General features: G+C 49.6%; 1 protein-coding gene across 3 annotated transcripts in view; it reads right to left on the minus strand.

Annotated features, from left to right (window-relative positions):
- PDCD6 (programmed cell death 6) overlaps positions 1-8577 on the minus strand; it is a 20663-nt gene extending 12086 nt beyond the window's left edge. Inside the window, exons 1-2 of one of the 3 annotated variants that reach the window (XM_011234105.3) lie at positions 8397-8577; positions 6974-7035 (exon numbers count right to left, since the gene is read on the minus strand). In XM_011234105.3, coding sequence (XP_011232407.1) covers positions 6974-7035; positions 8397-8491 — 157 coding nt within the window. In that variant the 5' untranslated portion in view covers positions 8492-8577. The remainder of the gene's footprint in view (positions 1-6973; positions 7036-8396) is intronic. The other 2 variants (XM_002926639.4, XM_011234108.3) reach the window with 2 other exon arrangements.
- Positions 8578-13746: the final 5169 nt, after the last annotated feature.

Here is a 13746-nt window from a genome sequence, read left to right on the forward strand (position 1 = left end):
CCCCCCCCCCCAGTCCATGGTGACTGTGAGCAGAAGCGTCATGGGGCCATCTCTGCAAATGACTTGGCCAGAGAAGTTTGAAACAAAAGCGACACAAGTCCAACAGTTACGTAATGTACAAACACGCACATTTGCTGTGGTGAGGGCCCAGTGCCACCTGGACAGGCATGCAGGGAATGCCTACAGAGGGTGCATCCCTGAGCTGGCCCAGGGGAACCAGCACCCATACTGGAGGATTCTAGGATGGCAGTGGTCCCAGGCTCAGGAGAGCAACAGGTCATCCTGGGCTGAGTCAAGGATGGAGAGAGGTGGCCCTCTAGCGCGAGACGCACAGGTTTTCTGCAGGGCTGTTGTGTAAGGGAACGTGGAGGCAGGCTCCTCTGCGCATCCTTCTTGTTACCCAAATGGGGCCTGACTCTCCGAAGAAACCAAGGGATAATAACAGCCAACAGTTAACTGACTGTTTATCATGTGTAGGTCCTGTGGCCTGGTTCTCAGACTAAACATCAAAGCTCAAACAACCCACGGTGAAGCCGAAATACTGCAACATGTGGACATTTAATACTTCAGATATATTAAGTGTTAAATGCACCTGAGTGTCAGCCTGAAAATCTAAGTAGTTTATAAAACAGTTTTCTGTAAGAAAACACAGTACAGTGCAAATAACCAATATTTAACACAGCTCACTGAAAACAGAGGGTACATTATACAGGTAGACTTTTTCACAAGCCCTGCACCCCTAGTGACCCTTTATCCCAGATTTTCTGGGCCATCCCCAATTTCAAACATTCTTGTCTGCTTTTCCCAGACACCAACATGTTTGGATGTCAGAACCACTCACCTTGAGAAAGACTTCTTGTCAGATTTTCACTTAGAAATACATGATCACTGTACCTAGAAGTCCTGCTTAATTTCATCTCAAAGAACTAAAGAAAATAGAAACCTGATTTTCCATGTAAATTTAGTACATTTTTTTGCCCCATAATTAGAGAACAGTGCTAAAGCTTTAAGCAACCCTACACAAATGATGACAGCCTAAGGGACCAGCTATAGCTGTAGAGGAAGGGACGGTGCCCGTAGCTGGTGCCCATCACGGCGCTCTATCATTTTCCCACTTAGCCCTCAAGCACGCAAATGATTGCAGGAATCCCCATTCTCGAAGGGGGAAAAAACCCATTCTGCTCTGTGATAATGTATTGTCTTTCTACTCTCCACAGAGTTTTCTTTCTTGAAATTATGTCCTGTTAACCACAAGCTTAAATGTTGGCTTTAGTGAGTGGATGAGGGTTGACTTCATGACATCAAGCATTTGCACAATTGAGATAACTAACTACTTGGGGAATCTTTTGGGGCAATAAATAAATAAATAAATAAATAAATAATATTTAATAATAAATAAAAATAAAAATCAGACTTTTTAAAAAGGTCATTGCTGGTGATCTCTTTCCACTTTCCTTCATCAGACCAGCTCCCAGCCTTCCTGGGCTTCTCTACCAACGGAAGGGGTGTAGCAAGTCCTGAGGCCGGGGCACACAGCACTGGCGTTCAACGCGCAGAATCTGCAAGACTTTGGTGCCTCTTCAGAATCAGCAGAATTCCACACTTGACCATTTTTCTTCAATTACAGCTTTAAATAGCACAACTAGAAATACGGGGGGCGCCTGGGTGGCACAGCGGTTAAGCGTCTGCCTTCAGCTCAGGGCGTGATCCCGGTGTTATGGGATCGAGCCCCACATCAGGCTCCTCTGCTATGAGCCTGCTTCTTCCTCTCCCACTCCCCCTGCTTGTGTTCCCTCTCTCGCTGGCTATCTCTGTCGAATAAATAAATAAAATCTTTAAAAAAAAAAAAAAAAAAAAAAAAAAAAGAAATACGGCCTTTCTGAAAAGCAATCTAAATACTGATCAACAGCATTAATGATGCCTATAGCCCTTGATATGATAAATATCACTTCTAGAAACTGGCTCTATGAAATTTGGGGTCAAATTACTACAGTATTTTTATTAATGAAAATTAGAAACAATCTACATGACTATTAGTGAAACACTGTAAACTCAATCCCAGTAGATACATTGTCCCCCAGTTCTGAACCAGGCAGATGCACGATCTGGTGAACTGGGGCTTGACTCAAGGGGGAAAAGGATCTAAACTTCCAGTCTTCCTATCTTTACATCCAAAGAAACTGGGGCCAGAAGCACGACACGCCCAAGGTTACAGAGTAACTTGGAAGTAAAGCCAGGTCCACCAAATCCTAACTTTCTTTTGTTTCTATCTGAAACTCTGGCTGGGCGTGTTTCTGGAAAGAGCAGACAGGACAGGCTGTACCAAGGGTCCTCAAGAACAGCCTGGGGCTTCATGACTCACGACAACACTCAGTTTGTTACAATGAAAGGACAGAGTAAAACCAGCGGGGAAAAGGCACCAGGAGAAATCCAGTGGACACCAGTGCAGCCCAGGACATGCTTACTCCTCCAGCTACAAGCTGGAAGGACACAGGCCAAGTGCTGCCCGCTAGGGAAGCTCCCGTGTCTAAAGTCCAGGGTTTCTCTTGGCAGTCCATCATGGAAGCTCCAAATACCCAGAGGGCATAAAATCATACCGTTATTATCAACTATCTAGGCAAACAGGTATCACACAGCTCAAGGCCCTTGGTGGACAAAACACTCTTCTCAGTCAGAACATCGCAGGAGGCAGCCAACCATCAAAGCCCTTCCTGGGAAGGAGCAGGCTCTGAGCAATCCAGGCCTGCTAAGCCAGTCCTTCCCCACACACAGGCAGAAGGAAGCTGCAGGTAAATCTCAAACTGCCCCTCCTGCGTCAGCAGCAGCAAACACCCTTGCCCCACAAAACTGAGCCTGTGGGGGCAGAAGCAGCAATGGGATCAGAAGCACGGTCAGCAGGGGACTATCTATCTGCTTGTATGGTCTGATTTCCCTCATTTCTTCTTAATATGGGATCCCCAAGACAGCTGGAACTCTATTTTGATAAAAATACCTTAGGAAGAATATATGAATTATTATCTTTTAAAATGCAGTTAAAAAAACGTCTCCACAAAATACCTGATAGGTTATGTGAAGGCAAACCTGCAAAAGCACAAAAAAGAGGCTTGAGCAAAATTAAATTCCCATAATTCCCAGAAATACTGTGCAAGTTAAAAAAAAAAAAGGTACCAAACTGAAGATAGTTTATGACATGTCATTTCAAAAAGAAGGCAAGAGAACAGTCTTCTTCTGTCTTTCTTCATACCTAGTAACCACATACCTCCCTGAGAACAGCCAATTTTAGAAGCTTTCCTGTGGAAAAAAGTCTTATAAAGGACTCAGTGTATGGGACCCACAAGTACTCTTTCAGGATGGTTTCAACTACATTTTAGCAGAGAGCACACACACACAGATTTAAAGTGAGAAACCACATAAGTTTGAAACTTCAGTTTTCCCACCAGTAATAGACTAAGTAAACCAATGTCCTGAAACAGCCTAATAGTCCAGTTCTAATATGAAAACAGAAACCCACTCCTGAGAGAAAAATCTGAAGTCAAAATAATTTCAACTGCATCAGCTATTGGAAGTCAAGGGGAGCGAAGAGGACAAAGACGGGCCCGTCCAGGGGCCAGTTTCTGTGCACACACTACAACTGTGCAGAGGAGGCCAGCCTGGCCTTCTCTCAAGGGGCGGGCAGTCTGGTGGCCAAAGAAAGCTGCAACAGTCATCACAAGAGCAGGACCGGAGGGTGCCAAAGACAATGCAGCAACGCCACACTGGCTCAACAGGCAGGAAATCTGAACTCCGGACGTACACGGCTTCAGCTCCCATCAACAGAAGGCAGGCACTCTACGCAGAAGGCATACAGACCCCATGCAAGGGGGTGGACAACAGCATGGAGACAGGGGGGAAGATACCGGGGCTCAGCATGCTCTGAGTGCCTGTGAGAAGTAAGCCCACAGCACAACGTGAGCAGAAGCGCCGCGGGCACCAGCAGCACACATCTGGGTTTAGATCCTGGCTCTACAGCTCGAGAGCTGTAAGGGATAACTCAGCAAACGACAGTAACACCGACTCTGGGAACCGGCATCATTAATACCTGCTCCACTGCAGAAAGAGCTTACAGAACTTCATAAGGATATCCACGGTAGTGCAAAAATGAAGTAAATTCTAAGGACACTGAATGGGAAGGGAAAGTAGGAGGATAAGAAAGTAGGGGAGCTAGGGGCGCCTGGGTGGCACAGCGGTTAAGTGTCTGCCTTCGGCTCAGGGCGTGATCCCGGCGTTATGGGATCGAGCCCCACATCAGGCTCCTCAGCTATGAGCCTGCTTCTTCCTTTCCCACTACCCCTGCTTGTGTTCCCTCTCTCTCTGGCTGTCTCTATCTCTGTCGAATAAATAAATAAAATCTTTAAAAAAAAAAAGAAAGAAAGAAAGTAGGGGAGCTAAGACTAGGTTAGTAGAATTGACCTCTCAAAATTCTAAATTTTCTAAACGCTAGTGGCAAATCACCAATTTCAATTTTTTAGCAGCTAATTTGAAGAGGAAAATGTAATTGGTTAAAAGATTCAGGGCTAGTAAGATATAAACAAAACAAGACAAAACAGCCGCCACAGGTGCTTAGAACACCAGAGGCACCATGCTCCCAGGGAGAAGGAGACGGCCGCATCCCCGGCATCCCTGGCACAGAGGGGGCGGTGGCTGCAGTGCCTGCCCTCTCCAAGTTAACAGTGGCTACCTGCTGCATGGGGCCAGTTCTTAAATGCCTCCAACGAAAGCCGAGGGAATCCCACTCAATACCAGTGCTTCCACAAGGGCCAGAGACAGTCCAGACCATGCTTACTAGTTGGGTTCAACCAGGTATTGATTTCAAAGTATCCCAGCAACAGTGAACAAAACATTGGCAATTGTTAAAATTCGATCTCTTTTAAACAGGTTCCTGGTGGATATTTAGTAGAAGTTGAGCCCAAGATTACGCTGTGACAAAGACCTGTACTCTTCAACCACCAGCTGAACTAAGGGCAGCACTGACAGCCTCTAGTGAAAATACAGGAGCCTAACCCTACAGATCAGAATAGGTCCCGCTACCACACCCCCAGGGCTCAAACAGCCATGCTGAGATTAGGTCTGCAAGTGCCCAGCACAGAGCCTACACACAATGGGTGTTCACTAAGTGGCAACTATCATCATCACCATTCCCTGAGCTGGCTCCCCGGCCAGTAACAATACTACTACTATACTCTCAGTGACAACACTGAACCCTGCTACGTGCCAGGCACTGTACCAAGCACTGTGCATGCATTTCCTCCATCCACCCACCCAGAAAGATCAAGTCCTTGCCCAAGGTCACATTCCTAGAACCGGTAGAGCGAGGATTTGAATCCAGACAGGAACCCCCAGGGTGGAGACCATCAGGATAATGAGGTCAGTGTGACCATCACTCCCGGTGCAGGTTTCACACAAACCCCAAACCTGGGTGGCACTTTCAAAACTTCAAGCAAACAGACAAAAAGATGTCCAAATGGGTCATGAATTGGTCCTCACTTACTGGAAAAGAACTCAGAAGGAATGCCTGCAAAGCATGACCCCTGAGGGCACTCACTGCAGCGGCTAACTCTCTATAACATATGATGTGAGACATCTGTCTGGTCAACAATTAGAAAGTGTTTTGTTCTTTGAGAGAGAGTGTGCACACACTTGCGGAGGGGGGAGGGCTCAATCTCACGACTCTGAGATCATGACCTCAGCCAAAATCAAGAGTCAGACATTTAACTGACTGAGCCACCCAGGTGCCCCAACAGTTAGAAAGTTTTAAGCCAGATCATAGCCTGCTGGATTCCAGCTTGTTCTGACATCTTCCTAGTAGTAACCCTGTCTTCTACTCCTCTAAGTGTAACTCAAGCCCTGGAGACACAAAAAATGGAAAGGGGTTAATCATAGGAGAAGAACCAAGCAGGCACAATCATCAAAGCAGCAGTAAAGAGATTTCTTAGTTTCCCCGAACACAGTTACATAAATCACACATGAAGTCATACACCAGTATCTGCATCCCATGTATTAAATACTGGAAAAAGAAGTCAGTAGTGGCTACCGTTTTTTAAACGTATTAATCTGCAAATACAAATCCTGCACTTCATGCAAATCATGAAGCAATGAATAGAGTAACACTAAATGCCTGGTGTGTGCCCAAAAGGAGGGCAGGCATACTCCTTTAACCACCTGATATCCAGTCCTGTGAGGCAGTGCCGGCATCCTTACTCTTTCTAGAACATGAAACTGCTTCCCACTAATAAAATTAGCCTTCCGACATCTTCGAATCAACCCCTTTTCTACCTTAAATGGCACACCTCTGGAAAGACCAGCTACAAATCTAAGAATCAGAAAAGACAGTGGCATCTAAGGGATTTTTATAAAGGGCAACACAGCCAAGTATTTAATGACGTAAAAGATCTCAAACAGTATCTCCATGGATTAATCACCCTGAATCAGCAAGAACAGAACTCCATGGAGAACCCCAACACACCGCCACACAACAGCTATGATCCTGTAACCCTGTCCGAACACCTCATATTCCCCCACTCATAAGACCACCTTCCCACAATCCAATTGCCAGCGCCACACCTCCAACATCCCAATCACTTCCCCATGGTGCCTCAGCACTCTGATGACCCTCTCCAGGGAGGTCACAAAGCTGGACTACCTTCAACATACCTCAAATGGATCTGCTGCACAAAGCTAAGCTTCCTACCCTTCCCCTAAACCTGCGCCCCAACCTCAATTTCTCAAGAAGCGCTTCCCTGCACTAGTCCTAGCTCAGCAAGGCTCTGAGGGCAGGATATCACTTGGCAAAATAAATCAGAAGCACCTCCACCACGTGCCAGTAGTAACAGTTAGGCCTTAATTAACTCCTCTGTACTTGGACAAAGAAGTTGCTTACTACAGGTGGGTCAGGCTCAAAGTTCAGTAGAAGTCCTGATGGCCAGGTCCCACTCACCGTTGGATAATGCTTGCTGAAGCTCGTTGTCCGATATCACCCCGCTCCTGTCTTTATCAACCCTACAAAATCAAGACCAGTTAAGCTGGTGATTAAAAGTGCAGAACAAGCAAAACGTGGCAAAGCATAAACCTGTAACTCCTTGCGTCAGTCCTGCGTTCACCCTGGCATGCTCCTTCCCAGGGACCTTCCACTGTGCTCAGCTAGGGTGTCTCACTCCCCCATTCTGCTGGGCGATAAAGACCCCGCAGACCGCCTTCTCGTCCTCAGCACTCCACCTACCAAAGTCCAAGTCAGTTCTCCCCAGAGACACGGAACCAATTTTGTCTCTCTCCTTACACCTTCTCCAGCTTTCTCCTTCGTTTTCCCCTGGCCAGTCTGAATTCCACCCACACCAGTTTCTCTCCTTCCACAAACAGCAAAAAGACCGCCTCAGACAAGTCCTCTCCTGGCCATGAGTCATCTGAGTCTCGGTCACTCATTCACTTGGAACGAAGGACGACCTGGGACAGAAGGCGCTGCGGTTACGGTAACCAGCTTCTTTCTCTACCACTGGCACTGTAACAGCGCTGAAGAGTCTGTGTTTCTGGTCACCTCAAGCATCCCCAGGAGACCCTCCAGGAGCAGCAAGCCCCTCAGCGGTGGGGTCTTGGGTGTCGCAGGGGAAGGGGTGTGGCCGCGACCCCTGAGCATCTGCAGCGGGCTCGAAAGGGCCCCGGCGGGAGGGACGTGCCCAGGGGGCAGCAGCAGAGAGCTGGGGGTGTCGGGCGGAGGCCGGGGAGAGATCTAAGGGAGCCAGGATGGAGGCCAGGGTGACGAGAGAACGAAGGGAAGCAGGAAGGAGGCAGGGGGTAAGACCAAAGAAGCCAGGAAGGAGCCCAGGGGAGGGTGGAGAGAAGCCAAGAAGGAGGCCGGGGAGAGGACGGAAGGAAGCCAGGAAGGAGGCCAGGGGAGGCGGGAGAGAAGCAAGGAAGGAAGCCAGGAAAGAGGCCGCAGGGGGTCGGGGGAGCGGGAGAGAAGCCAGGAAGGAGACCGGGAAGAGGCCGGAGGGAAGCCAGGAAGGAGGCCGGGAAGAGGCTGGAGGGAAGCCAGGAAGGAGGCCGGGGGAAGTCGGTGGGAAGCCAGGAAGGAGGCCGGGGGAGGCCGGTGGGAAGCCAGGAAGGAACCCGGGGAGTGACCGGGGGAGGCCGGAGGGAAGCCAGGAAGGAGGCCGGGGGAGGCCGGAGGGAAGCCAGGAAGGAGGCCGGGGGAGGCCGGTGGAAAGCCGGGAAGGAACCCGGGGAGTGACCGGGGGAGGGTGGTGGGAAGCCAGGAAGGAGGCCGGGGGAGGCCGGTGGGAAGCCAGGAAGGAGGCCGGGGGCGGAGGAGAACGGAGCGAAGGCCGGTGGAGTCTCATAAGCGCCCGGGTGGCGCCGGGCCTCACCTCTGGAAAACGTTCCACAGGAAGCTCTGGTCCGGCAGCGCCGCGCCTCCAGCTGGGCCGGCCCCGGGACCCGGGCGGTAGGAGTAGGCGGCCATGGGCCCAGGCACAGCGCTGGGCTGAGGGACCCCGGAACGCAAAAGGCCCGGGCGGCGCCACTTCCGCCTCTGCTGGGGAGGGGCCTGGCACTAACGCCACTTCCGGGAGCACAGGAAGGCGCTGTCTCCCCAGGGGCAGCCCCGGGGGCGGGCCCAGCGCTGCCGAGCCCCTCGCGGCCCCGTTGCTAGGCGACGGCCGGGCCGGGGCCGTGCGGGTGCGCGCGGCGTTCTCCGGACTCACGCACTCGCGCACTCGCGGACTCGCGCGCTCGCGGACCGTGTGCGGAGGGCGCTCAGCCGCGGGGCAGAGGGCAGGGCGCGCGAAAGGGGCTCCGCTCGCACCGCTAAGCGCTGGAATCGAGTGTGACCGAGAGGAAGAACACGCTTTTCCGAGTGTTTGGGTCTCCCCGTGCGTCGTCGTGCGGTGTCAGCTGCCCCTCTCCGGCGGCCCCGCCCGCTGGGGAGTCCCTGCCAGCTTCGGGGCGGTGGGTCCTGCGGGTCGCAGGGCCGGGCCCACCCCCTGGAGAGCACCCCCCGCCCAGGACGCGGGTGCGGCCACACCCCCGGCCGGCGGCCGCGCATAGGGTTTCCTGGCTCTGGGCCCAGAGACCTGCCTGCGGGCTGCGGCCGGTGCCTCCGGGAGACGCGGGTCTAACGCAGGGCGGCTTCACCTGCAGCGCTCCGCAGTACAGCTCTTCGGCAGGGCGAGGCCTTCCAGCCTTAGGGGACTCGGAGGGTTTGAGGTTCTCCTCACAGAGTAATCGCTGAGCAGTGTATTCTAGCACTTTCCACAGCTCTGTGATCTGTGGCTTCTGAAGTCCATCTTTAGTCTGTCTCCCGTCTCTGGCTCCTCTTCTGCTCTAACTCCACAATATTAATAGCTAGGGTTTTGCGACACAATTTGCAGCGAAACTTCAAGACACGTCACAGCGATGGCGGCAGACCCTGGGCTTCCTCTCTCGCCGGTGTCTCACTGGGATGGCCACAGCCCACGCCATCTTCGCCATCTTCGGGGGCCCAGAAGCAGTCCACTCTGCCTTCCCCGGTGCGAGGGAGCAGAAGGCTGGCTGAAGACAAAGCATAAGCTGACACCCCCCTCTCCCCCTGCTCCTGGGGGGCACATGTGTGACATTCTTCAGGAATCCCCCAACTATCTCCGTGCTAATACCTTGCGAGAGGGAAAAGCAACCTTAACTTGACAAAGGCAAGGCCTCCAGCATTTTGGAGGTCCTCTTTAACATATGAAAGTTCCTTTGATGATAAGAAGTAGAACGGTAGGAGAAGGAAGGGAAGAATGAAGGGCGGTAATCTGAAGAGGGAATGAACCAGGAGAGTCTGTGGACTCTGGGAAACAAACTGAGGGCTTCAGAGGGGAGGGGGGTGGGGCACTGGGCTAGGTGGTGATGGGTAGTAAGGAGGGCACCTATTGCATGGTGGAGACGTTGTGGAGAATTCTTTCTTGGCCGTCGGTTTTGAACCCTAACATCGTCTTTCCTACAACACTCTCAAGGAGGCACACTCCACCCTTATGTCTCAGTGACTTTGTGTGGTCCTCAAGCCGGGTCCTCATGGCCAGCTGCAAAGTCCACATCCTCCTGATGAGAAACCGCGGGCCCACCTAAGGTCAGACCAGCAAGGGGGAGATTCGAGCCCAGGCCTACCTGTACTTTCCTTCCCTTAAGGCTGACTCTTATTTTTTTTTAAGATTTTATTTATTTATTTGACAGAGAGAGAGAGAGCCAGCGAGAGAGGGAACACAAGCAGGGGGAGTGGGAGAGGAAGAAGCAGGCTCCTAGCAGAGAAGCCTGATGTGGGGCTCGATCCCTGAACTCCAGGGTCACGCCCTAAGCCGAAGGCAGACGCTTAAGGACTGTGCCACCCAGGCGCCTCTAAGGCTGACTCTTAAAAGGGACTTTAATTACTAGGAAATGAAGGTTTAAAGAAAATCCTGCCCCCCTCCATGGATATCCACGAATGTACACCAATCTGGAAGGGTTCATCAGAAACACTGGCCTGGGGCAGTCCGTCCCTTCACCTCAGTCCTCATTTCCAATGAGCCTTTGGCTCCAGGAATCTGGATAGAACACAGCAGGTAGGTCATAGCACCTGTGCCATACTGTAAGTCTGGGACTCCTGGCATGAGGGGGAGGGTGTTGCCTGGAGTCCTGTCACCTGGTTACAAAGATGTGCAGCCACAGGGGAAGACCACCTCCTTGCCAACAGAAAGGCAGACCATCCCCTGCCTAGTTCTACTGACTCAGTCACTTAAAGTATTAATGTACTTGCCACTATCCCCTCGCCTATCTTGGGATTCAATTCCCTCGTAACCAGGTCTGTTCTAAGCTTTCCAAGTAGATATAGTGCTTCCATAGAATAGAGAAATAAACTGAAAGACAACACTGCTCTCTTCCTCCCATTAATGTTAGCACATAATGTGACTGTTGGGCCAGTTGGAAAATGCCCTTTATTATCCTTAGAATTTTTCTAAACATTGGCTCTTTCTGGGGTACTAGCATTCCTAACACTTCACAGCCCACCCTCTTGTTCATCTTATGTCTTTGGAATATAGTAAACCCTCAATAAATGTTAAACAAATGGATGACCAAGTAAGTTATGTGTCCATTCTTTTTTGTGTGTGTGCACGCGCACACACACACATTTTGTATGTATCCGCACTAACAGCTTTCCCCCTGAAGGCACTTGGATTATTTGCGCCCTATTTTCTCGTCAGGACCACCAATGGCTTGCACTGTGACATTTACACGCTAGAAAGCTTCCCTGTCACCTTCCCTTTTCCAGACTCTGGTACAGAATTCTAGGAGACAGAGCCAACTGTGCCCAGGCCTAGTCCTCCTTTCCAACCATCGTTCTTGTCAGAATTCAGTATGAATGAGAATGAGATACCACTTTTTATTTAACTCAGGTTTCCTACTAAGTAGTGGTCAACTTATCCCATGTGCTGTTTAATCTAAGATACTAGCAAATGTCTATATCGGTGTTGGCCAACCAAACTTTCTGCAACGATGGAATTGCTCTGCTGTCCAGATGGGAGCCACTCACCACATGACTGGGGAATGTAAATTTTGTGTAATTTTAGTGAATTTAAATAGCTATGTGCTATGGACTGTTATAATTAGAGTATTGTACTGTATCTTTCTTGCTTCTTTTGATCCATATTAGAAATTATCCACATCTCTCTGGTCAGTATCCTAGTTTTTTTACTTTGATGCACATTTAAAAAAAAATTTCTCTGGTCAATTCCCCATAACATGTGGGTTCTCTTAGAAACCTGGAATGCACACTGTAGAAAACATTTCCAGTAGGAAATATTCTGTCCCATAGAAACTTGCATCTCCAGACCACCTACTCCCCAGTGGTTTTCTTGGTTTCGGAATGTTCGTGAAATGGTCAGCAGGTTGGTTTTTGATTGAGAAGTAGCAGACATGAGGAAGCCACTGCCCTCAGTTCCTTGTTTGAAACCAATCAGCCCTTCTGTCATCTTATCACACTTCATGTACATGCCTTTGCCAGCTTTTCATTCATTGTCCTAACACTTAAATGATGCTTCGACGCCCGCACTTATACTTCTAGTTCTGCAAAATTCTTTGGCCACACTTTGGTTCATCTGCTGGCTGGGATGGAGGTCTAAGGTTGTCAGTCATCTTTCCACCCGTTATTTTCTCCTGAAAATCACCCTCCATGTTTACTGAACCACATCGCCCCATGCAGGTGGTTTTCAGTGTGGTCCCTGAACATACTACAAAAGCATTCTCAGGACCAACCCCAGGACCTACTGGACCAGGAGCCCTGGGTGGGGTCCAGAATTATTCAACAATCCCTCCAGGTGACTCTGATCCACGGGCAAGTTCCAGAACATTAGGGACAGCAAAAACAGGGTCTTTAAATTCTATCACTCCTTACTCATTCATCTGAAGGGATTCCTCTGTAAAATACTTTTCCCAATCAACCAGGTTATCCTGAATGGCAATTTGTGGATAAAAGGCAGGATAACCGTTTCATTATTTTCCTTTAATTGCCCATTTTCAATGTTAGTAGTGCCCTCGTTACTTCCAAGAACGATTATATGTTTTTGTCTGTTCAGTGTTGGCTGAGTTTTTAAACTATCATTATAAATTAACATACTAATGTTTTTAATATAGTCAATCCATGGCTATGGGTCGGGGGGAGAGGGGAGTGGTAAGCAGACACTACAATGTTAGAGCCCACTGCTATTGGGACAGAGCTGGAAGATGTGTGTGTGTGTGTGTGTGTTTTTTAAAGAAAGAAAAGGGTTGCCTGGGTGGCTCAGTCAGTTAAGTGTGGCTAAGCATCTGCCTTCGGCTGGGGTCATGATCTCAGGGTCCTGGGATGGAGCCCTGAGTCAGGCTCCCAGCTCAGCGGGGAGTCTGCTTCTCCCTCTCCACTCCCCCTGCTGCTCCCCCTGCTTGTGCTGTCAAACAAATGAACAAAATCTTAAAAAAATAAAGAACAAAGAAGGGGTGCCGGGGTGGCTTGGTCGGTTGGGCATCTGGCCTTGGCTCACGTCATGACCTCAGGGTCCTGGGGTCAAGCCCCTGCTTGGCGGGGAGTCTGCTTCTCCTTCTCCCTATGCCCCCCCCTCCACTTGTGATCTCTTTTTCTCAAATAAATAAAATCTTCAAGAAATAATTAAAAAAAAAAAAAGAACTTACACTTACATTTCTATTCCAAATTTAGTGCTGCAGGGTTACCTCTATTTCTCTTTCTCAGAAAAAAAAAATGTTTTAGCAATAACATAGTTAGTAGCTTTAACTAATTTAATACTACATAATTTCAAAGTATGAAATCCAATATTCCTACTAACAGTAAGATTGCCGATGAAGCATAGGGTTTCTTAGTGGTTCTATTTATCCTTAAAGTTCACAGAAACTGTAAACTCGAAAGTTCTATGTTCTAATGCCCCCTGAAATGACACTTTCCTCTTGTGACAATCAGTTGGATTTGCAGTTGGGTTGCAGATGCTCGATGCTGTGGCCCAGAACTTCCCCAGCACTCACCAGACCTTGCCCCAAGCACCTGCAGCTCTGCCTGGGGGTCTTTCTCTTATGGTAGAAGTGTGGCAGGGAGCAGGGCCGGGAGCTGACACTTGGATGCAGCCCTCAAGCCTTGAAACACACCCGTCCCCTTGCTTGTGCAGCAACGTGAATGAAGCACGAATCATCATGCTGAGTAAGAGAAACCAAATAAAAACAGTGCATGCTGTACGGTTCCATGCA

The sequence above is a fragment of the Ailuropoda melanoleuca genome, chromosome 3, assembly GCF_002007445.2.
Source record: "Ailuropoda melanoleuca isolate Jingjing chromosome 3, ASM200744v2, whole genome shotgun sequence".
Lineage (NCBI taxonomy): Eukaryota > Metazoa > Chordata > Mammalia > Carnivora > Ursidae > Ailuropoda > Ailuropoda melanoleuca.